The sequence below is a fragment of the Maylandia zebra genome, linkage group LG22, assembly GCF_041146795.1.
Source record: "Maylandia zebra isolate NMK-2024a linkage group LG22, Mzebra_GT3a, whole genome shotgun sequence".
NCBI classification, from domain to species: Eukaryota; Metazoa; Chordata; class Actinopteri; order Cichliformes; family Cichlidae; genus Maylandia; species Maylandia zebra.
Window position 1 is genome coordinate 13,682,692 of NC_135187.1, and position 26,985 is coordinate 13,709,676.

Sequence of the window (26,985 nt, forward strand, 5' to 3'; positions counted from 1 at the left end):
GCTGACAGGATTGGTACCTGGCGTGCTGCTCATCTGTGCATCCAGAGATGCTGTTCTGCATACTTTGATTGTAACGTTAAAGGAGTTGAGGTTGCTTTTCCTATCAGCTGGTCATTCTCTTTTAATCTCTGCCATGAACAAGGCAGAGACCTGTGGCTCACTTGATGTTTTCAATTTTTCAAACCATTCTCTGAGTAAAAACTTAATAGTAAATTTAAATTGAACAGTGTTGAGCTATACAAGGCTCTCTCGAATAAATGAAAACTAAAGTATTAATTTTGAAATGAGTATATTTTGTTGGGTAAGTAAACACATAAATATGTCTGTTTAAGACTGATTGTTTTGGTCTTTTTTGAGTCTTCGTCAGTTACATTTTTAAGTACAGCAAATTAATTGTTTGGTGCTTTGCTTCTCAGATAATTCATACTAGTCTAAAATTTGCACTTAGGAGCAAATATGAAACACTACCTTGCATACATCCATTTCCCTTAAGTTTCCTCTCTGCTACATTCCTGATATGTATTAAAAGGTATTTATTTAACTAGTGTGACCAGGTCAAAGTGTAGAAAAGATATTAGATAGCTAAACTTCTATGTCAGTCATTTTTATATCAGTAAATTTAGCAGGTGAGAGCTCAGATTTATCTTTAAATTACAATTATGCACTCCAGTAAAGGAAATGAATGAGGCAGAGGGTATTTGCTTGCATATGACAAGCTTATATACAAGGCTTTTTAAAAATTTTTTTATTGTTGAACGACAAAGGATGCAACATAACAGACACCAAAGGCAAAATAAATCAGAGACATAACTGTCATATCAATCTGTAAATATGAAAAAAGGTTTATATGAATTGTTCCCAATTCATAAAAAACAACACTGAAAAAAGTGAATGAACACACATCAGACAAATTTCTATTCGTGGCCAAGTTAATAAATGAGGGTATGAACATTTTCACATAGAACTGTTCAAAAAAAAAAAAAGTTGAAAAAATACAGCTGCTTAACCTTGCTGTTAAAAGTTGTGCAATTATAAAGTGCCATTTCTTTAGAAATTGAAAAAGAAAATCACCGTTCGCATGTTTTCTAGGAAAAATTATGTCTTGTTTCATTCGGCAGTGCGATGGTCCACTCAGTCACTTTGCACAACTGTGCAGCAAATTAAAGATTACAAAATTAGCACCCCGTTCAAACAGGTTAAATCTCCTCCTTATATCCTTGAGCCATTTATTTGCACGCTCACAAGCCAATCTTCTTCCAAAGAGATGCAATGGCACATTTCTGGGGGTTGTGAATGCTATTCCCAGTATTTTCACAGCATCCACTCTCTGTGGATATTTAGTCAGAGTCAGACTCATTCATGGCCTCTCTCCTCACGCTCACTTCCAAAAACCTAGCCTGTGCATGTTCCAGGCGTATGGAGCCTCTGTAGATCCACTCTCTGTGATGGTCAGCCTGAGTGAGACATAAAAAAGGCACACTGTCAAGGAAAGGTGATTAGGAAAAGAAACGGGAGCGTTGTTTGTTTGTTTTTTTTAGTTTTGGATTATTTAAACATAGCCAAGGCGGACTTACACTGGAGATATGTTTTTAGGTTAAACATGCTGTCTGTAACTCATAATTTCAAACCCTCCTGAAATCCTGTGCCACAACCTGACAAGCACCTCTGTTAAATATATTTACTGAAGTATGAATAAGCATTAGATCTGCTGTTGACTGGTTAAAATGTAAAGATAAAAAAAAAAAAAAAAAGACACCCACCTGAAAAACAACCTGTATCAAGCTGCAGTCGATCGCCTGCACCTCACACCTCTGCTGCTCTCCGAAGTATTCTGCATTGAGGCTCTGTCCAACCCTGTATATGGTCAAATGAGGGTACGGCCAGTCCTTCATGTACTGTTTCATAAAATGCTTATGAAAGCCGTCGGGAATGTCGTCAAACATGTTTTCCACTGTTGAAATAATGAATTAAATACGTAAGCGTGCTTCAAATAAACACTCTCCTGTCTGCTGCTTGCTGCAACTGTGAGTAAAAGAAAAGCCGGAGCACAGCACAACTTACACGGTCTGCAAACCAGGTGAAAAAAAGGTAAGCCGACATAGACCGGCGTGTGATCATCCATAAAGACCAAGAACCTGGAAAATGAAACAGCGATGTGTGAGACACTCGTTTCTTCTGACAAAAAGCCCGTGATTATGTTTGTTCATAGAGGTATGAACACCTGAAGCGATTCTTTCTGCTGGGGAGCTCGGCTAAAACACCAGGCCGGAACTGGAACTTGTTATCCTGGCACTGAACAACAACCCGAGTGCCGACAAAAAGATGCTCTACCTTTGGTGGGGTGTCAAAGGCAATGTGGTGACCGGATACTAGAATCTTCCCCTTTTCTTCAAAGCTAACTTTGTACTTTAACCGTCCATCTTCTGGTAAAGAGGAAGAAAAATGTTTTTTAGTTCCTACCATTTAAATGCTATTTCCTTGGTGGTTCATATTTAAAAGTGAAGTACTGCTGTCTGAACACATGTCAGCCTGCCTAGATTTTACCGCATGTACTTCACAAATTAGAAAGAAAATGAAAATGCATCTTTTATAAACAGGAATAACATATTTTAAGTTATTATTCACCTTTTTAACGTTTCATTTGTCTTTGTCTTTCATTTTCAGTTTATTTAACAAGGGTTCAAATTCTTTTAATTGCTTTGGAGCACTTTGGTCAATGTCCTTTTTAAAAAATTTAAGTTGCTGGCTCATGCAGTGACAAACGCAGAAAACTAAGGATAATAAAAAAAATGTGGTTATACTTCATTAGGTCATGTCCACAAGTGCAACAGTTTTCCTGCATGCACCATGACTCTATCACTATCCTAAATATGCCCAATGGAAGCAGTGCGCCCTGTAATTGACTGATGTCCAGAGTGTGCAATCCTCTCGCCCACTGCCAGCTAAATATGAGAAAAAAGCTGAAAATCTTAACCACACTGAGGTCACATCCTTAAATGTGTATATTTTGGTGGACAAGAATCCATCGCTTAAAGATATTTTCTTTACGCGCCTGGTTCTGCCAGAGCCTTCTTCCTGTTAAAAGGGAGTTTTTCCTTCCCACTGTCACCCAAGTGCTTGCTCATAGGGGGTCATGGGGCGACCGTGGTTCAGGGGGTTGGGAAGCTCATCTTGTAACCGGAAGGTTGCTGGTTTGATCCCCAGCTCTGTCTGTCTTGGTCGTTGTGTCCTTGGGCAAGACACTTATCACCTACCGACTACTGGTGATAGCCAGAGGCGCGATATGGCAGCCTTGCTTCTGTCAGTCTGCTCCAGGTCTGCTCCTGCTACAACTGTAGCTGCCTCCACCAGTGTGTGAATGTGAGAGTGAATGAAGAGTGGAATTGTAAAGCGCTTTGAGGGTCTCGAAAAGTGCTATATAAATGCAATCCATTATTGTTATTATCATATGATTGTTGGGTTTTTCTCTGTATGTATTGTTTTAGGGTCTACCTTACAATATAAAGCACCTTGAGGTGTCTGGTGTTGTGATTTGGGGCTGTATAAATAAAATTGAATTGAATTGAATTAAAAGATATTTTTATACAAATATACAAAAAAAAACAACAACAATGAAATGAAATGCTCTCATCTGAAAAGGACTAACAAGTTTAAAGGGTAATAAACAAACAAAGAAAATCATAATTCCTGGAAAACCTGCAGTATTTTCTCTTACCCTTTGAAATTATCTCCACTATTTTCCCACGCTGCCACTTCATGCGTTTCTTCCTGGCCAAGACCATCATGTCCACTTTCACTTCATCCTGCGGTAAGTTAGGATGGATGTTCATAGTTTCATGAGAGCAGTGGGCAGAAGTTGGTGATATCCCAACAGAGGGGTTTATTTCTTTGAGGGCAAAAGTAAGAAGTGGAATTTTAAAGTTATTTGAGAGTTTTGAGAGCAGGATTCAAGTGGTAATGTTTGTGGCCTTACCACTGCTGTTGGAGGGTTTCCTTGTGTCACCGCTGCTGTTCTTGTCAGATTTCTGATTATTGTTCGAAACCGAAAAATCGGAATCAGTGGAATCATCCTCTGGTTGCCACTGCATATCAGAACCGGAGCTGCTGGAGAATTCAGCTTCGCTGTAGGACTGCTGAGGCGTCGGCGGTCGCAGGGCGCTGATCTTATAATCGGGCAGTCTGGTCAAGACCACCACTGCTTTCTTTATTAGATTAAGAGAGGCCGAGCCATTTTCCCATTGTGTCATTTGGCTGCTGGTTTCATTTGTGGAGTGAATGGGCTCACATGCCGATTCAGACATAGTGTCTGAAAAGAAAAAAAGCATCAGTGAAACTTGAGCCATCGCCATGCCAGACTTTCATCGTGGTGAGAACAAATCCTGACAACTGTAGCTTGCCATCAAAAGAAAATGAAAATGCTATCAATCAAATTCACATTTAACATTTGTTAAAGCTGCCTTTTCTGTGTGTCAGAGGAGATCTCTTATATAAAGTCCACTGATTTTCACTCTATACAATATATGGTTGCTTAAATATAATTCCCAAGGGGACGAAGGCTTTTTCACCCTCTGTGGTCTGACTCTTCATCGATAATGACCTCAACCTTTTGCCTCAATCTCGAAGGCCATGATTGTAATTTCCATGCTCACAACGGTCCACTTGGTTTTTGTTTGTCTGTTTTTTTTAATTACATAAACCCAAAACCTGTGCTGTCAGGTTAAGAATTAGAGGTTTAAAATCTAATTAGGTGCAAAAATCAGCACATTTTTAAACTACCATCTGCCGCTGGTTTGTTTCACACAACAACAGCACAAATAAATTAATCAGAAGCTAGAAAAAAGCCTTCTGTTTACAGATAAGCTGTTAGATCTTTAAATTTGCCAGATTTCTTGTTACCTGTGCAGCAAATTGACAGCAGCCACTGCATCTCTTTCTAGCAGCGATATTTGTAGCGTTAAGTGGGGCACAGCATTTACTGTACTGCATTTTCAAGCACTACTTAATAAGTCAGTAGTAAATATACAGGACCAGTAAAATGCTGATCCAGTAGCCAGGTTGAGCCAGGAGGGAAAATGATGAACATGCCCTGGTTGCCACTGAAATTGAAATTAACTTGGATAATGCTTCAAAATAAGTGGACAACGATGACCCGAAGGCCTTTTCTAAACATCTCTTTAAGACAGGGGTGTCCAACTCCAGGCCTCAAGGGTCAGTGTCCTGCAGGTTTTAGATGGGTCCTTGAGCCAACACAGCTGATTTAAGTTGCTAATTACCTCCTCAACATGTCTTGAAGTTCTCCAGAGGCCTAATTATTTGATTCAGGTATGTTGACCCAGGCTAAGGTCTAAAACCTGCAGGACACCCCTGCTTTAAGACCACACACCATTGTCAAAACATTATGATGAAAATATGGTGAATAAAGTGGTGTAAAACATAAACAGAAAGAAATATATATATATATATATATATATATATATCTCACTAACATGCAAAATATAACACTCCAAATGGCAGTGACTCAGTCAGGCCAGCCACTAACTGTAGAAATACCTGGTGTCAGAGCTCAGCTCACAGCAGCATGTTTTAAAGGGGTGGCCAGGAGCAGCTGGAGAGTAGACAGCACCTGCTGTTTCATTAAAGCACCACCCAGCTATACCTGTGTGAGCAACTCGGTTTAACTTAGCAAGTTTGTTGTGTAATGTCTTAAAAGTATGTGACATGTGAGCAGTGAGAATGTATAACTTTAATGTTTGTGACAGTACAATCAGAAAAAGAGTATGACTTGTCTAAAGGGCTGCAGGAGAAAGCCTTTTCTCTTTAAGAAAGAACATGGGAGCACTGCTTAGGTTTGCAGAGTTGCATCTGAACAAACCAGATAATTTATGGAACAATGTGCTTTAGAAAGATGAGTTCCAAGGTGGAGATGTTTGGCCATAATGCACAGCATATTAGCACAAACACGGATCAGTCAAACTGGCTGAAATGCTCTGGCAGGACTGTGCATAAATGAATGCATAAAACCTAATTAAACTGAAGCAACATTGTAAAGAGGAAGTCATACAGAAAACATTTGCATTTTCATTTAAAATTTAATATCTGGATCAGCATTAGCACCAATGCCAAATGGCAACTCCTTGGAAGTGAAACTGTTTTTCGCAAAAACAAACAAAAAACATGTGACATCACTGTGTCCTGAAGCCCTGAGAATGAATCAGAAAATGTGAACTTTTTTGTTTTTGCTGCTACAGGAGTGCTGTAGCACCAGGAGACTCTGAAAGCTGTTTAAAGGGCTACAGCTGTGCCTACTGAGAACGAACAAATAACAAAACAAAGCTGTGTTTAGACACATTTCCTACCTACAATCAAGCTGCGTGGGGGTTTACCTCATTTAATACAAACACAAATAATTCAACCACTTACCTGATGTTATGTCTTAATTATCCGCTGTAATGAGAGCTGGAGCGGCAGCTACATATCAGGCTAACACTGAAATCACTGTTTTGGAGTTTGCGTCATAACTGCACTTTTTTTTCTTTTTTTCTTTTTTTTTTTTTTATATAAATGTGTGTTATCCAAAATTATCAGGCAGGTTTTTCCTCCATCTTAACAGACTTGTTGTTTTTCTCCTTCTTCTCGGCGTTCAAAAGTGGTTGTTAACAAATGAATCTGAGAAGTGCTGCCCCCTATCGTCGTCTCCCCGGTATTGTCCTCCGGCACACGCCATTTTGACTGCAGGCTTGTGTCAGCAGCAGTCTACGAAAACTTAAATAATATGATACCTTTTATTATTTATATAATTTTATGTTAAGAAGCAGTTTCAAACAATATTTTAGACATTGTAACACTATAGGGAGAAAAAAAAACTACAATCAAGTCATCGCTGACTAAATAGTGGTATGTTCTTTTAGTTAATAAAATCAACCATATTCTCAAGTGGACATATATAACACTTCGAATCTATAAATAGTCTTTTTATGAAGGATGTTCTCGCTTACGGCCATACCACCCTGAACACGCCCGATCTCGTCTGATCTCGGAAGCTAAGCAGGGTCGGGCCTGGTCAGTACTTGGATGGGAGACCGCCTGGGAATACCAGGTGCTGTAAGCTTTTCCTCTTTTGTCCAGCAGAGGGCGCTACTGCTCCAGGGTAGACAGTGTTGAAGCAGCAGCCAGGGTAACAAAGAGCGCATTGAGACCACTCATGCTGAATTAAATAATGGTTTGGAGCATAGACGGTCCACACAGAAAAAGTTTTGTATGACAAAAGCTAAACTAGAAGACAGAACTAGGTGAAGAAAAACATGTTAGTTGACCAAAGTAAACAAAAAAACAAAACTAGATTTCAGTTTTTCCCAAATATGGAGGGAATCATGGTAGCCTGGCTTTTTTAAATCTCTTGCCTCTTTAGTTTAGTTTATGCCTCAGACAGAAACTAAATATTTTCAAAACAATGAAAGCTAAACTGAAATGAGCAGCTTCCCCACTCTGGAAATTCGAGGAACTGAAAGTTAGAAACTGAACATATTTGAATACAAACCTGTTTTCCTTCTTTTGCCCTCACTCTGGTTTTGCTGTTGGTTGTTGCTCTTGTGACTAGTCTGTAAAAACCTTCATAGTACCTGTAAGTCCTGCCTACAGCGGTGTTGGAGGACTGTAGGGAAACATGAGCTGCTTTTGATTGTTGATTAATTGTGAGTATGAACACAGAAGATGCATCACATTTAAACAGTTTGACGTACAGAAAAAGAAAACCTGAAATTTGCTAGTTGCTAATTTAATGAGAAATACTTGTGAGAAACATTTTCAGTAACAACCCAACAAAGGCCAAAAGCCTTAAACATGACAGATCTTTGTGTTAATGCTTGGAACAAAGTCTGATTTTAACAGCTCGGTGCTTCGAGCCCTCAGTCTGAAACACTGAAAAGCATCACGATGCACGCCTCATGTCTTCCATGAGACTGCTTGCTTTTTGCTCAATGTCCTGAAGCTTTTTTGTACATACATTATAAACCACATGATCTTAAAAGTATGCACCCACACAGTGGTAAGATTGCACTCTCACCCCACCCCTTCTCCCTCTCTCCATCTCAGGTGATCTGCTCCTCCTGGTAGGTGGAGGTGGAGATCGAGCCATAAGGGTCCACGACGGTCTGGGCGCAGCGTACCACCGTCACCAGAAGGAAAAAACACAGCAGGAAGAGAAAGAAGAGAGCAAAGCCCAGGTCCACGTCCACCTCGAACTGCGGCACGGGGTGAGACGGCTTATCCATGTGGTCAGCGATAATGGTGAAGGGAGACAGTTTCCGTTTCTTCTCCTTTTTCAGCGCAGCAGCATCACTTTGGAACGGCGTGCATGCTCAAGGTGTTGGTGGTGACTTTGCGCATGAAAGAAAAAAGGTGACAAACAGCTTCTGAATACAGAGGCAGCACATAACCAATGAAGTCTATCCTGGCTGCATGGAGGACGACACTTTCAATGCAGAAGCAAATGTCTGGTTTTTATTCCGATCAGCAGCAGTTTGTCACATTTCTGTGTCTAACAAAGGGAGGGAAAAAAAAACACCTGGAAAAACCGTTAGAATGCAAAATATTCCACCATAGATTTACATGTTGCACCTGCAGGGTTATCTTATCAATGAGCCCATAAAAACTGCAGTGAATCACTTCGAATCAGTTGTTAATTACAGTTTATCCAGCAAGTCTTCCCCATAACTTGTTCATTTAAGAGAATTACAACATTTGAAAAGCCAAAGAAGTGACTGATAGACTCTTTTTGTCTTTAATAATCACCACTTTCTAATTTCTCCTGCAGGAACAGGCACAGTAGCTCTCGCTAAATGATCAAAACGTCCACAGCTGTCTGGACACATTTCTTGAAACACAATTTCCAAACTACAGTTGCTAAACTCGTGACTTTTCTGGCAAAACCTCACAAACTCACCCTCACAAACCTCACAACACAAAAACTGCTTTTGTCTGCGTCATCCCCACAACAGGTCATAATAACAACAGTATGCAGCATTCATTACACAAAAAGTACAAAAGGGTGTGTGTGTGTGTGTGTTTAGGACACATTTTCAACATCACGTGGTCGTCTTGTAATTCTGCAACCACCACATTGATGATTTAGTAGGTCACCAAGCTCATGATCCATCATAATCCAGTTTATTGGCTGTAAAGCTACGAATGTGACCTTAACCTTGAGCACACTTTGCTTGTTATGTGTTCACTGTGTGCAAGTTTCACTAAACATCCTACCAACGTTTGCCTGGATGAGCTAAAAATGACAAAAATATGACATAAAAACACAAACAGACCCTCCCCAACCTTTATATTGTGTAGACGTACCAAAGCACTGGTTTATACGGGAAAGAGAAACTGAGTCGCTCTCTGTGCTACTTCTCATTCACAGTAGAAAAGCAGAACACAATAAATGTTAATGTTTTATATGTACAGCAGAGCTCTCTTACTATATATCAACATAAGAGAAAAATATTGAGACACTTTTTTGTAAGTAAATTATTCTGAGGCATCCATTTCTTTTTTTCTTCAGCTCGACCTCGCTCTGACCTGCCACCAGTTTGAACGGCGACTTAAGCAACAAGTGTGAGCAACATTTGTTACTGTGTGAAACTCACTGTGCGAAAATGCGTTTCAGCGAACTTTGAAAACAAAGTTGAGTGAGATCTGTAAATCGTGCCTAATGAGGCAAAAACTGCTTTAAAGTTTTCCCCAAAGAGTGACTGAATCAATACATTATCTGAGGACACTGAGGATGAGTAAAGTTAAACATGTATCCAAGAACCCCCCCCCCCCAAATAAACTGAAATAATTCAAACTCACCATCCGTCCCGTGCAGGACTTTTCGCTGCAGATCCTCTCCAAGAAAACTTTTCAAAAGTGTTCATAGCATCCTGCTTTCCTCTGAGGCTCCTTATTACTCCGATTACATGAGCTGGTCCTCAGTCTTTACCAGCCTCCTCTTTCATGATTGTCAAGAAAAATGAGCAGCCCACAAATTAGCTCTTGCACTCAGAGACACATGCATACACATGCAAGATGCACAAGCATGCACTTGCATCTCACGACCTCCCCAGGGCATGTAAAGCCTTATTAATACTTAAGCAGGAATTGAATAACGGTCTACACAGTTCACAAGTGACTCAAACACCCCACTGCTTTTGTTGTCCTGTCAGGAGGATCTTCATCACTGTCACCGATTAGCCTTCACACCAGCAAAACTTCGGCACCTCAGGTGACACTGAGCTTATTCTTTACACAGAGCCGAAAAGGTAGCGAGGGAAGGAGGGGGAAACTTGATGGTAGAGCAAAAGGAAGAGATTTAAGCAAGAAGAGTAAGATTGTACCCAGAGGAGGAGGGGGGGTTGGCAGCATGGAAATGAAAGCCAGAGGAGCAGAAACAGGAGATGCATTAGCAATTAAATTGCAGAGCAGGATGCGAGAGAAGGCTGGAAATTGACCCTGCCACTTTAAAATGGAGATTGTTACAGTGATGCTGCCAGTGACATGAACAGTGTCCAGGCTGTAGTGTAGGGCACGGCGGTAAAGTGATCCCACTCAATATGCAATTAGGTAAGGAGGCCTTTTAGACTGAAGCCAAAATACTGTAGGGAAGAGAGAGATGGGCGGAGGAAGAATCCAGAAGTGGTTACGTCTTAGGATCTTAAATGTTAAACTTTTAGACACTTTTGTTTGTTTGTTTTTAGGACAACTGGGGGAAAAAAAAAAAAAATCATCTTGAGAAATGTGCCAGGCGGCTGTGTGTCACCAGCACTTTGTGCCATCTGATATTGTAATAGCTCCACGGTGCCTCCGGGTCTACACCAGCAGAACCAGTGACTGATGTACAGTATTCATGCCAGACTGCATTTACTCCACCTACACAGGGCTCCTTAATGATGACCATATCATTTTGTGTTCCAAAGAAAGGATTCTCAGATCCGCACATTCAGATGAGAGAGAATGGGAATAATGACAGACTGTTATTGGGACTTTGTTTTCATGTAGTACAAATAGTTTATGGAAAAGAACAAAAATGAGAAAAGAGAAAAAAAAAAGGTCTGAGTAAAACTTTTAGGACTATCAGCTACTTCAACTTTTTTAAAAGACCCCAAAAAGCTGAAAAATGTCCAGTATGTGTACATGCCGTATAATTTGTGTCAATAACAGGCTTCTGACAAAACTGCACTATACATTTTTTTATGTATTTATTTAATATATGTAAAAAAGTGATATAAGTGCATAAATACAGAAAAAAGGTCATTCTGGTTGCTAGGCAACACATGGTAACATCATGTGGTTTTCTGAATTAGAGAGATCTTTTTTTATATATAAATGTTACATTTTTGGGAGCTGTCAGTTAGCCAGTTTCACGTAATGACAAAATAAATAAATAATTTTGATTTACCAAATATGTTTTTTTCAGTCAAACATATTTGTAAAAACACACACACACACACACACACACACACACACACACACACACACACGTAAACAAAATAAGGAATTAGAGGAGTTCACCACGGCCCCGGAGAACTAAATATATAAGAAAAACTATGTCAATTGGTCAATTAATTGTCACGTATGCAAGTAGGAACTAAAAGCACTGCTCAGGAAAAATAGAAAAACAAAATATACACACACACACACACACACACACACACACACACACACACACACACACACACACACACACACACACACCAATCCACCAGTCTAATCTGCCTCGGGGGCTTCTGTGCCTGGAGGCTAATTATTCCAGTTTTCTTACACTTAAGTTTTTTGTGTAAAAGAAAAACCATTCATTCATAAAACCATTCAACGGTTAATCGTCTCCATTATCATTTACTTTAACCTCAGGTTCTACTCCATTATTACCTCAGTGTTAAAAATGCCAAAACTCTTAAGTTTAGTTTGAAATGAAAAGGAAAAAAAACCCCACAGAATTGTTATCCATGTTTATCTTTATCATTCTGGTCATTATGAATTTTACATCTCAGCAGCACATAATGCAGAATAAAAACAACTGAGTAGAAGCAAAGCTTTTCAGAAGGAGCCACAGGCAGCTGAGTCATCGACGGGCTTTCAGAGATCGTGGGACGTCTGTGATGAAAAAGGGACAGAAATCACTTTTCTTTCTTCTTTTCTTTAAACAGTTACTTGAAATGATGAAGGCCTTTGCACATTACAATGAAACAGAAAATGTAAACCATACTCTGGGGTGTAATTCTTTTTTTACTGAAGATTTCCATTATTTTTCTTCTTTTTACAACACAAACAAAAATATTTAGAATAAATATAAAAAAATCTAAATCATACTCCAAACAAAAAGGACAATCAGCTTGAATCAAAACGCCATCGAGCCCACTTACTCCAGTATTAATCAATGTCGATCTACAGAAGAACCCATAAAGTGCATGTTGTGATGGGAAAAACAACACTAAATGGAAACGGTACCGACTTTCAGCTGATGAAGATTCACTAAACAATTTTCGGTTACACTCAAACAAATTGCTCCCAAATTTAAACCATGGACTGGACTGAAACAAATAAAAATAAAAACTGTACAAATCAAAAATAATTTTAGGCAAAAACAAAACTAAGACTTAAAATGATCTTGTGTGCGTTTGGCTTCTCAAAAGAAAAGATTTTAAGACACACTAATACAAAAAAAAAAAAATCATCTGCATGAATCAGAGTGGGGTGTTTGAAACTCAGGACTTCAGTAAATGGACTTAGAGCCCGACATGGTCCACAGAAAGTCACTTCCACAATTCAGAATGGTGCTCATCACAAGGTCACTGACTTCAGTTTGGTTATTTAGAGCAAAAACAAAATAATAAAGTTGGTAATAGTCAGGAGAGTGTTAACTGACCACAAGGAGGAACTACTACGGCCTCCCCTGAAAACACTTCCAGTATTAAAACATGAAGCTACAAGCAGGTGGGTTTTGGACGTGTAACTTGGTCAACAGCGCAAAATCTTGGCAAACAGCACAAAAAAAAAAAAAAAAAAAAAGAACAAAGAAACACAGAAACAAAAAACAAAAACAGAAAAGGGGAGAAGACAGAGGAAACCACTCAGCTGCTCTGGTGTGAAGCACCATCATGGTTGTCTATGGCAGTCTTCCCCACATTTCATTTAGTGTAAATCAAAGATGCGCAGTCAGCTTTCAACTGGACTACCCGGGTTTAAGAAAGGAGGATGGATGTGTGTGTGTGTGTGTGGTGCCTGCTGCCCCCTTTCAACCTGCCGCGCTCACGTTCTTTGGCTTTCAGACCAGGGCCTGTCATTACTTGACGTGCAGACCTCACAGTCCAATCAGTCCCTCTTACTGTGGTTGTTGTTGAGGACAGTGTGGCCGTTCTGCACATGCCCGTTTCTAGACTTTTCCCTACGCTCGCAATCGCCGTCTTCATCGTCTGACTCAGTTTCCTCCTTATCGCTCCTCTCGTCCTCGACGATGTCCTGATGAGCCAAAAACAAAAACCACAAAAAACAAAAAATGAGACGGGGTAAAATTTTACAACTGGTAGTGTGAGGTGATTGTGTTACACGGCCGGTTTAATAAATTCAAGAAATGCAAAAGCGGGTGTTTCTCACATTGCCCGGCAGGAATTTGACGACCATGCGCAGGATGAGCACCGCCCAGAAGATGTGCAGGACCTGCAGCACACACATCAACCCGTTGAAGAAGTAGAAGCCGAAGAAGGGGGTGTAGAGAGTCAGCGGGTACACAAACGTCGTATGTATGATCCTGAATGAGAGGACAAAGGCAGAACAGAGAGTCCAGTCAGAGCCACCTACAGCCAGCTTCAACAGCCCATTGAGAGGAGCCAGGAGGCTCCACAATGGCTCTGTTGTTGCATTTCCAGAATAAAGTCAGAGGAAGTTTCGAGCAAATTTAGGAAAATTCTACTAAATAAAGTAAACTACCCATTTACCTGCACAGTGCTGCATTAACTGAAAAAGAGCACCAGTAATGCTTATTCATCACAGTACTTTTTTCCCTGCTTCCCACCCCAGAGGGAATTTGTGTGAATGAATCTGCCTGTTACGAACGTGTACACAGCAGCTATTGTGACACAGAGAGAGGACGCATGCTAAGAACCAGGGACAATATTGGTATGGACACCTTACACCTCCACTTGTGGGGTGGAGTCCTTTCACAGCGAGGAAGAGCAAAACATGAACATGAAGGACACCGGAACAACCTGTTAGGCCATCTCTCAAAAGCCATTTGTGCTCAGTGACGTAATTTACCACAATGCCCAAAAGAAAACACTGGAAAATTCCCATCATGATAATGAAGATGCTTGGTATCCGTGCAACAGCGCATTTCTCTAATGGCTTTAAAAGTTTTTGGTTAACCTCTGAGGCACAAAGGAATTACACAGATGATGCACTGTATCCTGTAACTGTATCCTTTACCATTTCTAACAACGGAAAACATTTATTTGTATTTATACTCTTTTTATTTTTTACCAGAAGGGGAGGATTATGAGGCGGGTGACAATGAAAACTGCAGCAAACATGGTGAAGATGAAGTTGCAGGTCCTCCTCCAGCCTGCATAGTTGAACATCTTGGCAGACTTTAAAGAGAGAAAGCATTCATTCATTTTAAAGTCACAATTATTCATTCTCATAGCTTTGTATGATAGTAGTGCATTGCTATAAATGTTTTTGCATTATGGATATAAAATCTCAAAAAAGGGACACGGGTTGGAAAATAGTATTAGCTAGAAACTAATACATAGAAACTGATGTGTAGCACATCAGTTTCTCTGTATTCAAACTGTCAAACTGCATTGTCTAAATAGAAACAGAAAGAAAGAAACTGAAATATGGAGACACAGATAGTGAAAATGGAGTGATGAGACAGGTAAACTGAAAGAAAGAGGCAATAGAAAAAAAAAAAAAGATGGACAGACAGAAAAGTAAAGAAAGAAAAGAGATGCAGAGAGATGACAGAAAGAAAAATGGACCGATAGAGGTAGAGAGGGGTAGATAGAGAGAGATGAGAGTTAGCTCTTCATGCATTTTCCTCTAGAGGGCAGGCAGTCAATGCTCTTAAGATTAGCATGGAGGTACTCTGCAGTGTTTGTAGGTATCAAGGCAGAGGGCTGCTTGATACCTGCTGTGTGATTACATACATTCATTTTGTACCATTTCCTGCCATGTTAGCAGGTTGTCGTCATACCTCCATTAAATAGTCAGCGGCATCGTGAACCAACATGATCAAAGTCCCTGCCCGGATGTAGTTGACCAACCAAGAAAAACTGATGAGGGCGATGGTGGCCACATGGTGAATTATCTGTTCTTTGAAATCCTGGCGAAAAGACAGAAACGGATGATGCAAGAACTGAAATCCACCAGATTTAGTCACTTATTGATCAAGCTGTAAAGATAGGTCACCAATCGACCGCATTTGTCTGGTAGATGCAACTTTTACAAATAAGATAAGATAACCTTTATTAGTCATTAACTTCTTGCACGCAGAGGATTGTAGAACTTCAGCGGTATAAAAAGAAACTAAATACACGTTCAAAAGAGTTAGAATAAAAGAAAGAAAAGAAAAACTCAACTGAAAGTTACAAAACAAATCTTCAAATCGGAAGCTGATTGCAGCTCTGATGCTTCCCAGATAAGCCTAAAAAAAAATCCTACATTTCGGTTTAAAAGATTAGTTCCTTGAACTTGTGAACCAGCGTTACAAAACAGGCCGTGGCACAGAGGCCTCACAGTTTGCTTACAACAACATGCAAACCTGTGGACAAAATGGTAAATCAGTCTCTCCACAGTGAGATTTCCACAGAGCTCTGGTCACACATTAACTCAGAGACGCTAAAAAGCCAACAGCATCCAACCAAAGGAGCAGCTCCGTTTGTTGTTCACTCACTATGACTTTAGCAAAGAGACGATAAAGTGGAACCATTCACCATCGATAACGCCGTTCTGAATGCAGAAAGTACCACTCGATACAATAAAGTCAGGACTTGAGGAGAAAATCAATATCCAAACCTCAAAATACATTCTCAGTGTCATACGCACTCACTGGGTGAATTCTCTGGATGGAGGGTTGCTGAGGGGTTTTATAGGATAGACATCTAACAGAGCTTAAAGACAAAACAGTATCGCTTACTTTTCGCTTGACATCTGACGCTACGCTGAAAATCAGTGAGATGTAGAAGCCTAGTTCGATCATGTAGTACCAGTACTGTGAAGGCAGCAGCGGCTGGGAGAGTAGAGGAAGAAGAGTTATTTTAGCCATTGCTCAGGTCATTATTTGAATGAAAGCAAGGCCACAGAGCAGTTTTAAATACCATTTTTGGGAAGTTCTCCCATATCAGCTTCACATCGTAGAACCATGGTTTCTGAGAGGAGAGACACAATCAGCGTATTAGTGATGGTTTAAGTGTTCAACACAACAGCTCAAGCACTCTAATACACAAATGACAAGCAATACAAGCACAGCATCCCACAGCGTGCAGACACAGTTCAGTTTCTGTCTTTCTGTGTAGCAAAGAGACTTTCTATTTCACCAAAGAACAGAACAAATGTTTTCACTCAGCACAAAGGTGTTTCTAGTCATGACGCAGATGTTACATATCCAAACTTGAAGTGAAGTTTCACCTTGCGTTACCCACACAAATACAGTCACCAGAGTGTTTCTGGAATCCCCCTATTATTTGCCCGTAAAAGCCAAAGTGAAGAGGACGACGATGACTGACAGCTGGAATCAAGTTACAATTCAAACCTTACCATGAGCTTCTATGATTTTACTCGCTTTACATGTTAACTCTCCTTTTTTTTTTTTCTGTCTCTGTACAAAAAACAGCTCCAGCTGAACACAAATAACTTTAATTAGCTGGTCAGTTTTGTGGCTGAATCTCAGGAGACGCACTGTAGGAAACAATCTTCAACTTGCAGAAATGCATTTACTTCTATTAACCTTTGCATAGTCGTTGTTTGCAGAGAAACTTTGCTTTGTGCAAACATTTCTGACAGTATACTCACATCAATTAGGACTGCCAGGCCAGCAAAGAAAGCAAGAAGGTAAAAGGTAAATCTCCAACTGGAAGAGAGCGCACAACAATCTCAGAAATGTAGTTCTGGTAAAGCGTGACTTCATCATACAATATCGTAACACTGGCATGGCACATGCAAAAAACACCAAGACATGTTCCTACTGTGCTAATGTTGCTTCTGAAGTGATCCCATTTTATTTTTTACATATAGTTTACATATAAACTAGAAAACCCCATTCCACTACTGCCTGGAAACACCTGGTTTACATTCAGTGTTTTTTTAAATCTGGCATCTATCATTTTTCTGCTTGCAGTCAGTATCCTCTCTGCAATATGGGCGGTTTTGCAACAGCATTTAAAAAATGTCCTGCTCCCTTTTTTGTGGGTGTGTCTGGGTTAAAACCCAAGGTACTCATGATAAAACAGTCATCTGTGCACAATGGATAAGTGATGGATAATATAAACAAAACATTTTTTATTGTTGTCGTAATGACAGCTCATACAAAAAGCTTTGCAAGGTTACATCCAATGAGCCACTCTTACTGTCTGACACAAGTCCATTTTAAGACAGTTGACTGGGCCATTTCTAGATGTGCAACCTGTTGGATGTTTCAGCATGCAGAGAAAGCTGTAGCTCTCTACTGTGATAGATGTGCGCTTTAAACACAGCCTATTTTGCCATCTTTCAGCTCCATGTTTTTATTCTTAGACTCTACTATACCAGCATTGCACGACTGACAGTTCAGAATAATGCTTAGTTATCTTTTACTAGGCTATTGTGCAGTCCAGCATTCATCCTTTTTCAGGCAATTTTTGTTTTTTGTTTTGTGCATTTTATGTTCAATATAGGTATTTGTTGTGCCTGAAAATGAACAAATAAATGAAAATGAAAAATCCTCTGTGTAAAACAAGTTCCTCGTCCTTTAAGGCCGCTTTCTTCTGATTGGCTGGCTCTCACAAACAGAAGATTTGAACAGCACGTGGGTGGGACTGCTCACAGCCACAGCCGTGTGTCTCAGATGACTATACTAAGAATATCCTTTCTCTGACGTCATTATATGAAACTTTTGCCACGTTAAATAGAAGTATCAACCATAGTGACAGCAGATAGAGCTGCTTTATGGTCTTTTAACGATGCATAAAAAAGAAAAATGCATTAAAATAAATGCTATTAAAAGCCTCCTTCACGTGGCTTTACTGTCATGGGGACCTGTATTCTCACCAAAGCAAATTATTATTATAACATGATACTTTGAAGCTGAAGTGTCAGATTTGGTAGAAGGATATGAAATTGTTATTTTACCTTGCTTCCCTAAATTTTTTGAGCTTGCTGGGTCGGTCCTGGTTCCTCCGGCGCCTGAACCACCTCTGGACCTGTCGCACTGAACACCCTGTCTGTTTGCTTAAACTCTCAATGGAGCTCTGACATGACAAGCAGAACAAAGAAGAGAAGAGTCAGCGCTGTATTTATAGTTGCAATGATGTCAGTCAAATGTCTCATAAAGTGTATAATACATTTCCTTAACTAGAAGTCTTTAAATATGTTAATTTCATAGGTGACTTTGGGCATTTTAACATGGGAGTCTATAGCAATTTCAGCAGCCATCTGATACTTCTGTACCGGCTCGATGACACTGCTTGGGCCAACCACATTAGATTTAGATAAATCTATCGTGGTCTCTTCTATTTAAACCTTAAACACTAAAATCTTGCATAGAGTACGAATTAAACACCTGTGACGTATGCAAACACAGGTACCTGTTTGGGATGCTTTGATGTGCTGCAGAAATAGGACTCCAGGACTGGATTTGGAGGAGCACGAACACGCTGCTTGTCACTCACTCCCAGAAGAGAGGCCAGAGGAATCGCGACAGTCCTAGGGGAAGAGGAGGAGAAGGGATACACTTGGGTAGAAAATGAGGCTTACACATCATTTCATATTTGTCAGAAAGAAACATGCAAACCAGGCAGACAGGTGTAGATTAATAGGCAAATGACAGTGTGGGACACAAGTGTTAGAGAAAACTCACTGCTCAAATATCTGCCTGATGATGAGGAAGCAGAAAGCGATGGGTATAGTAGCCCAGAGGTCCTGAGGTTTAGGGAACACTTTGCCATCGTGATCCGTCAAGTCAGCCCAGCCGTGGCCTTCGGGAAACCAAATCCAGTCCGCCCATATCAGTTCACTCAGCCGAGACAGCATCCTATAGACAAAACACAGAGAGAGGAGTCTGCATGTTATGGAAGGAAATTAAGACAAGTATTAAAAAGAATATTTTGTCTGCTTGGTGATCTCCTTCTAGATTTTCTATCAGATAAACCCAGCAACTAACTCAGCCGTGACCGTATCCTGAGAGGAAGCTCTGCAAACTGAAAGCTGAGAGTAATTAGTATTGATTGGAAGTTATTAATCTAACCAAGCGTCTCCAACACACACCATCTCTTACACTTCCTGCTCTAGATAAATGGGAGTACTGAAGGCAGTATTGTTGTGTGTGTTTTCCAGCACACACAACAATATTTAAAAAACAAATACATAAACTGTCTGGGTCAGCATGAAAAAACAAAAAGAAAAACAGGTACCATCTCCAGCAGTTGCCATGCTGGATGTCTGACAGCAAAGTCTTATCCGCAGATTAACGCAAAATGCTGCGGCGCCCAAGCTCAGCTGCCATTATGTGTTTAATTAAATAAGTACTCACTGATTAATGACATACTGTTTATCTGAACGGCAGACAGGAAATTGCACAACAGCGTGTACTAATAATCTCTTAAGCGAGACAACATGATATTCACCATTTGTGGTGTTTATTCATTTCCACTGTAACTTCTAGAGAAAAGAGAACTACACAACTGCTCTGACAAGCTCAGTTAACACAATGATTACGGTGGATTTCATAATACACATGTTAAACAAAGCAATTACAGAAGTCAGGGAAACTTTTTTTTATACAACTTTCTAACTATGGGGTTAGCCTCTAAGACAATCTGATGAGGAAATGTATAAAAGGATATGCATTGCATGAATTCTAAATGTTGCTTTTCAATGCCTGAGACATCAAATTAATAATAATAATAATAATAATAATAATAATAATAATAATAATAATAGGAGGGTCACATTGAACACTCCTATTTTAAAAGGGATCCCCAACTAAAGATTTTCAGTGCACTTTCATCATGTGCTCCTTCACTTTAAAAAAAACAAACAAACAATCTAATTCGAGTTTCACGTTCACACACATAAACATGTTCCATATCTACCTTTCACAGTATAGCAGCATATGAGGGGTTTATATCCATCAGAGTAATTAATCTGACAAAACTGAACACTTATGGATGGCTGCAGTTTCTCACATTCCCCTGTGATCAGGGTCATGACTGTTCGTTCTATTTCACAGCAACCTGTCCTGCAAAGGTAGTGCAAAGTTTACTACGTTACAGGAAAGGAGTCTTTCCCGTCTTTCGTATTCCTTAGACTTGTTCATGCCCTTGCTACAGTATTGTTTTGTCTCTTTGTGCTGTTGGAAAACTGATATACTCAATCACAATGATAGCAATGGTAAAAGAAAAAGAAAGGGGGGAGGGGATGGCAGATGTTGCTTATATGCTAAAAATGGATCATTTTAGCTTGATGTTAGATCATTGCCAGGCAAGGTGATGACATATTAATAAACCATATATAATTAAACTTTTGTGGCTTTAATTTAGATTATGCCGTTTTGAAAATACAACAGCAGAATGCTCTTCTTCTGCACTAAAGGGACATAAATGCTAAAAAGGGTCATTTTAGCCTGTTGCTAAGTGATTACAGGCACCATGATGACATTGCAATATATGATATATATGTAAGAGCCTGAGTTTGCTTATTCAGATGGCCTAGGAGTAGTTTGCAGTCGCACACGCACGCACGCACACACTAGACTTTCCTTGCCCCTTGTATTTTTATTTTACTAATTTTTTTACAGCTCCTTTGCCATCCAGCCACTGGTTATGTTGTACTCCGATTTATAGTCAGCTGAATGTACCAAAGGCACTGATCTTTTGGAGGTTGTTTTCATCTACTGTCCTGGTCTTTTCTCCTCTTCTTATCCACAGGAAACCTGTGGGGACCACACTTTGGAGCACAACCAGATTACATCACTGACCCAGCATGCACCTAACGTACAAAGTAATGGTGGCGTTTGTAGGTCATAACATGTTAGGATGTTTATGAAGCAGTATTTTGTTGTGTTTTTAGCCAAAGAACTACCGTACAGAATTTTTTTATGTAACTGCATAAAGGCATTAAAGAATCTTCTAATCTTCTTCCAAAGACAATGATGTGACCAGGGAAACCAGTGCTGTCATGAACCAGGTTTCGAGTGAAATCTGGATTGAGATGTCTTAAATTTCGAACTTTTGATTTTAATTTTTGGACCAAAAACAAGGAGCAGAGTCAGAAACCTAAAGAGCAGTATGACTGCTTTGTTATTAGAGTGTGCAAACAGCAACATAATCTGCAGTCAAACAAACTGCATGATCTCAGCGTAGTTACAGGCAAAACCTCAAAGGAGGTTTAGTCACCTATGGATTCGGGCCATTTGAGTCGGAACATTGCTTTACTGCTTCACATTTTTTACTGCAGACAGTGTTTTGTGACAGTGTGAGCAACTTTCTGTTGCTAAAAATTGAAGAGGAAAATCCAGCTTTATGTGTGTGTGGACTTTAACCTGCTTCGAATCTGCTCGGTCAGCCTTAATTTGGCTTCAGTGGGACGGCTGTTTCAGAGATACAGCGACTCATCTGGAAACAGCCGCAGTCAAATATCAACTATCTTGTTTGTTAGAGTTACTCAGGTTGATTTGAGTCAACCTGTTTCCTGTTGTTTGTCAACTCTCATGCCTCAGTGAGAAACCCTTTTCTGAAAGTGTCCACAATGTTGCTTAGCTGACTGCAGATCAGGTTAAGTCTTTTGAACTTTACAAAAGGAGAATGGGTTCTCTATAAAACATTATAGATATGTTAATGAGTGCAGGTTTATTCAGTCCTGAGTGATTTATGGAATTTGGGTGAACATGCAGAAGGACTTGCTGTCTAACACGGGGAACTGGAAACCGACCCGCTCAGGCTTTGAGGTACACATTTGTACCTGTAGTTGGTCCAAACTAAACTAGCAACATTTAAAAGCAAGTGAAAAAATGCAGCGATAACATGCAATAAAATTCCAGAGGCCTAAGAGTTTATAGGTAAGTGACAGCAGCACCTGCCTTTTTTACAGCAGCAGTATCTGCTCTGATGGTGTAATGTTTCCTCCAAGTCTTCCTGACTGGAGATCAATAGTTGGCGGAAGAACACCAGCCGCTCAGCGATAAGCTGAAATAAAGCCGCATATTTTCTTAACCAGCTTTTGTACTACTTAAGCTTCAAACTGCATGCATTTGTTCTCACATGATTTTGACTGCTTCATAACAAATCTCATCTCTTCTATCTCTGTGTGAGAGCTGTCTAGGTCTCTTACAGTTAATGATCAATATCTTCTGCCCAGTTTTTCTGCATTTTTAACTACGTACTTAAAAATATTCCTTTGAAATCTAAATTGACAGAGGTACAGAGAAGACAATTAGTTTTCCTTAAGGCTAAAGGATTCACTGGATAATCACAACTTTCACTTTCATACCTTTTCAAAATGCTTTTCCTCCTTTTTAGCACATACAAAATCAACAGTAGCTGCTTATAATAAGACTGGATATGAGATCAGGGCCAGTCACACAGACTGCAATTTGTCCATGTACTATAAAGAATCATAACTCATCTTTCTTTTGTTGGTTTATTTTAAATAAAGTAACCACATTATTGCGGTAGAACTTACATGATATACGATAGATAAAGGATATATTTTCCTACTCTCTTAATAACTGCAACTGTTCAATACTTTGAATTTAAGAGTTAGACAACTGTAAATGTAACTGGTGCCACTTTAATCATTTTTATTTTGTGAGTTAAGAAATGGTTGACCTTAAATTAAGAATCACTTAAAATAAATACTGTACAGATCTTGCTGAATCAATTCCTGTACAACCAACTCATTTTAAGGTGGACCTAATATGCTAAAGTGTTTTACCGCAGACTTCTAGGTTTCTTGCATGATATCATGCATCACTGCTCAAACGTTGTCCAATATATTAGACACAACCACCTGTTGCTAAGCAAAAATTTCTATTACCCAAAACTGGCCACTGCCTTGAAGTGGTTCCCAAAAGTTGCTGGTTGTTGCTGGTTGAAATCGTTTGCAAAGAAGGTACTGCACTAAAAACTCCTTGTGATTGCTTTGGTTGCTAGCAGATTTGCCAGGTTGCCTGTGATTTCTGATGTTTGTCTGCAAATCCTCACCAACTACTAGTAGTACAACTTGGAAAAGTGCAACACAAATGAAAATCAAGGAGCCCTGACTTCAAAGTAAAAGTTGTGCCTTGGCGCTAGCCAAGCCAACATGTTGGCAGCTTTTACTTTGTAGCTTTTACTTTGAAGGAAAAGAGTCTCCATCTCCAGTTTGTGTCACACCTTTTCACTACTGCTCAGAGGATAGCTGGAAATTGTAGACAAGTCCATCACTTGCATTCAAAGAACGATCACAGCAATCAACCAATGAATCCAATTACAAGATGTTTTTTGCCAACAAGTTGGGAATATATATTTTTTCCTTAGCAACAGGTGGCTGCCAGTGGGTCACTGACCAGTCTATAGGCTTGTTTGACTACTGGCTCGATCATATTAATATTTTCCACCCACTTACGACAGGTTGTTGCCAGTCCCCTGTGTGACTGGGGAATCATTCATTTCATCCTACACAGTTGCTATCAGTGAGCTTCTGGTAGAATGAAGGTCTAAGGATTTTTCACAGTGACTTTTTTTATACTCTCAACATGTATAATCCATTGGTGGCCAACTAAAAGTATGCAGGTCTAAGGCTCTTGTGCACCGGCTTTTATTTTTCTGACCTGGAAGCTGCATCCATCTTTTATAGCATCTGTGGTTGACATTCTGTTAGGTCAAAGAGTCTGTGTCACCTTACTTTACAGAAGTGGCTCTACCCACCAGCTTCCCAAACTTTGTTTACCAAAGACAAGCCAATCAGAGGAAAGCTAGCTTTACAAATTGGTTTCAGATTATGAATAGAGAGGGCTGCACCAAAGCCTAGTAAAAGATGAATAAAGATTATTTTGAATTTGAATCAGGCCTGCAAAGCTACCCTAGTAGCACACAAGAATTGAAAGCTGGAGCTAAAAAGTGAGGTTCATACGTCCTCTGTAAAGTTTTCCAGTTAGTGTGTGACACCATCTACGCTGTTTGCGTAAGCGTGTGCAGGGAGTGGCTGCATGAGATTAAGCGTGGTGCAAGCGGGGAGTCTCCCGGACATAGCGGAACAGCCTGTCTGACTCACTGAGATGGAGCCTTGAATAAGTTTCCCGAACAACTACTCTTAACTCTCTTATCAGAGAGTGCCACTTATAATACTCAGCCTGATGAGAGTTCTACAAAAGAGCAAGATAAACCAGGCTAACCTCCCCTGAGTGTTTACGTTAGAAAACTTTTCTTTTGCGGACACTTAAATTGCACGCTCAGAGATATAAATGGCCGTTTATCTTTAGCAAACAACTTCCTAACGGCGGCTGTTTGCGGTTTGCACACTTTCATGACCTTCTTTTTTTTAAATCGCGGTGTTCCCACAAAACAAACACAACCGACATTCGGGACAAGTAAAGGCCTGCTAGCTTAAAGTGTGAGAGCTACTTGAACGTCCCCCTAACTGGTGAACCGGAGACGGCGTGTGTCAGCTAAGTTTCATGGGTATCTTCCCCCGCCCGGCTGAAACTTCACGTAAATGCTCCAGGGAGGGCGACTCTCCTGTTTCTGTCTAAAAATAGCAGAAATGAAAAACAGTGTGTGCGTCCGAGATTAAGTGTAAAGGAATTAAAGTTTTGAGGGAGCTTTGTACGGTCTTAACCGCATCGTGTAACGGTGCCGTACTCACCTCTCTCCGCTGTTTGTAGTAAGCAGGTAGTCCTAAAATGTATGGCGGCGGCTCTGATGCTGCCGCTTCTGCTTCTGCTCGCCCTCTGTTCCTGTAGCAGCTGACGAGATTTCAGCTAGTTCTCGCCATTAAAGTCGCTCCAACTTGACCGCTCAGTGAGCTGTAATCTACTCTTTCCTCCAACCACAAGTTCGCCACATTCTCAGTCAAGAAAAAAACAAAAGCCCGTGTCGCACTTTTCTTCCTAAACTCTCTCCTGGGGTCGTGATTTTAGCTGGATCCAAAGAGGATGTCAGTAACTTTTGTGTTTTTTCCCCCTCCCCGTTTCATCAAAGTAGTCTAAAGCTGTTTCCGCTGAACTGCCGGGTTGTGTAATTGGTTGGATATGGTAGATATCAAGTAAAAAGAGGATGAGACGGGGGAAGGCGATTTAAAGTGACGTTAGCCTAGTCTACATCTATGAGGAGTGTTTAGTGCCACACGAGGCGGAAACGCGCCTCTTTTTAGTAGTAGAGTCATTTAGACACAGGCATTCAGCCTGTGTCTAAATGACTGCTTCCACATTCAGATCGTATCAGTGATGATGGTGGTGTAATTTTGCAGATATTATCGTGGCACACTTTGGGCCTCTTAGTATCAACTGAGCATGGTGCCAATGTCACAGCCAACCATGTCCATACCTTTATGAGCACAGTGTACCCATCCTCTGATGGCTGTCTCCAGAATTAAACACACCCTCTCACAAAGCTCAAATAATCTCAAACTGGTTTCTTGAGCACGCCTGTACTCGAATGTCCTCCAAAGTCACCATAGGTCAGTGTAATGGAGCACCGTGTCCATGAGTCTCATCACGGATGTGCAACTGAAAAATCTACAGCAACTGTGTGATGTCCTTAAAATCTTTGAGAAATGTTTCCAGCACCTTGTTGAATCTGTGCTGTGAAGAGAAGCGCTGAAGACAAAAAGGGGTTCCAACCCACTACTTTATATTATTAGATCATAATAACACGTATCACTTTAATGTGACCTGAGGATTCCCTCGAATCGATAGCTTCCCAGTTTCACACACAGCACGCTCTGCTTAGCAGTGTTTTAGTTGTGACCAGTGCTGCAGCAGACTTCAGTTCAGGTGGAAGTGTTTAATTTTAGTTTGTCGCAGCTGCAAAAATGAAAGAAATTTGTTTTGTTTTTTTAATCTCTACAAAACTAATACTGCTGATTCTGAACTGGCTAGTTTCCATTAACAGTGGTGCTTCAGCTCACTCTGCTGGTGATACCTGGTTACATCATTTTTTTATGTACGCTACATTAATATAATGTTTAAAAGGAAGTAAGATTAATTTTTACATTAGGTGTTTTTCACAAGCTTCTTAGCAGACAAGTTCATTATTTGCTGCCTTTAGGCCATGTTCAGACAGGCGATAGCACCAGCTGAGTGCTCCTGTAAAGATCTCTAGTAGATAAAGAGTTTTCTGTCCTCAGAACTCACAACCGGAAAGCTACACACCCCAAACAAATGTGCACTTACCTCTACATACTTATGTGCCGTCTTTCTACGCAGACATTAGCCATTTTCCCCCTCAACGTTACATTTTTCTCCAGCTTTTTTCTACTTCTCGTCTTTGTGGCATTAATACCTCCTCATAAATCGAAGCATGCCAGAGGGCTAAGGCATGTTTAGACTGATCAGACCAAACCCAAAAGGCTGTGCCAGACAGACTCGGTGCATACCCCAGCTGTGGTTAAACACACACCTCAGCCTCCTCCCTTGTCTTCATAACTGAGCTGAATATTTATGCATGCACAGTCATCAGAAATTACGCTGCCAAAAGTGGCCCGACAAAATTATGTGCATTAAATCTGTGCATTATGTTAATCATGTACATAAATGTGCTTCATTTACCAGTGACGGTCCATTCAAGC

General features: G+C 40.2%; 2 protein-coding genes and 1 non-coding gene across 6 annotated transcripts; 1 reads left to right on the forward strand and 2 right to left on the reverse strand.

Annotated features, from left to right (window-relative positions):
- Positions 1–714: 714 nt before the first annotated feature.
- Positions 715–6,655, reverse strand: LOC101486493 (histone-lysine N-methyltransferase SETDB1-B). 2 transcript variants are annotated; one of them, XM_004549029.4, is made up of 7 exons: positions 6,421–6,655; positions 3,974–4,306; positions 3,716–3,886; positions 2,222–2,420; positions 2,062–2,135; positions 1,761–1,951; positions 715–1,454 (listed from the first exon to the last, which is right to left on the reverse strand). In XM_004549029.4, exons 2-7 carry the CDS (start codon positions 4,299–4,301, stop codon positions 1,338–1,340), a joined length of 1,080 nt encoding a protein of 359 aa, XP_004549086.4. In that variant the 5' UTR covers positions 4,302–4,306; positions 6,421–6,655; the 3' UTR covers positions 715–1,337. The 2 variants fall into 2 exon arrangements, with proteins under 2 accessions (XP_004549086.4, XP_004549087.3); XM_004549030.3 differs by having other exon boundaries at positions 716–1,454; positions 2,222–2,423; positions 6,421–6,653.
- Positions 6,656–6,989: 334 nt separating this feature from the next.
- Positions 6,990–7,108, forward strand: LOC111501618 (5S ribosomal RNA). Its single transcript, XR_002721586.1, has one exon. It is a non-coding gene; the product is annotated as a 5S ribosomal RNA (ribosomal RNA).
- A 4,858-nt stretch (positions 7,109–11,966) lies between these two features.
- cers2a (ceramide synthase 2a) lies at positions 11,967–26,690 on the reverse strand. 3 transcript variants are annotated; one of them, XR_191126.5, is made up of 12 exons: positions 25,063–25,470; positions 19,079–19,252; positions 18,807–18,924; positions 18,352–18,470; positions 17,038–17,095; positions 16,344–16,394; positions 16,163–16,255; positions 15,221–15,349; positions 14,506–14,612; positions 13,624–13,777; positions 13,283–13,488; positions 11,967–12,123 (listed from the first exon to the last, which is right to left on the reverse strand). XR_191126.5 is itself a non-coding variant. In XM_076879554.1 (12 exons), the coding sequence occupies exons 2-12, from the start codon at positions 19,249–19,251 to the stop codon at positions 12,092–12,094; spliced, it is 1,167 nt and encodes a 388-aa protein (XP_076735669.1). In that variant the 5' UTR covers position 19,252; positions 26,591–26,690; the 3' UTR covers positions 11,967–12,091. The 3 variants fall into 3 exon arrangements, 2 of the variants coding, with proteins under 2 accessions (XP_076735669.1, XP_004549088.1); XM_076879554.1 differs by lacking the exon at positions 25,063–25,470 and adding an exon at positions 26,591–26,690 and having other exon boundaries at positions 13,356–13,488; XM_004549031.6 differs by having other exon boundaries at positions 13,356–13,488.
- Between the last annotated feature and the right edge of the window lie 295 nt (positions 26,691–26,985).

What these genes read in the sequence shown, in the direction of transcription:
- LOC101486493 (XM_004549030.3), bottom strand. Translation starts at nt 4,301, where the DNA reads ATGTCTGAATCGGCATGTGAGCCCATTCACTCCACAAATGAAACCAGC. An exon ending in GAAACCCTCCAACAGCAGTG is followed by an intron (nt 3,887 to 3,973) that starts GTAAGGCCACAA and finishes TTGCCCTCAAAG; the next exon opens with AAATAAACCCCTCTGTTGGG. An exon ending in TCACCTGGTTTGCAGACCGT is followed by an intron (nt 1,952 to 2,061) that starts GTAAGTTGTGCT and finishes TTATTTCAACAG; the next exon opens with TGGAAAACATGTTTGACGAC.
- cers2a (XM_076879554.1), bottom strand. Translation starts at nt 19,251, where the DNA reads ATGCTGTCTCGGCTGAGTGAACTGATATGGGCGGACTGGATTTGGTTT. An exon ending in ATCAGGCAGATATTTGAGCA is followed by an intron (nt 18,925 to 19,078) that starts GTGAGTTTTCTC and finishes CTCTTCCCCTAG; the next exon opens with GACTGTCGCGATTCCTCTGG. An exon ending in TGTCCTCAACAACAACCACA is followed by an intron (nt 12,124 to 13,355) that starts GTAAGAGGGACT and finishes TTTTCATCACAG; the next exon opens with ACGTCCCACGATCTCTGAAA.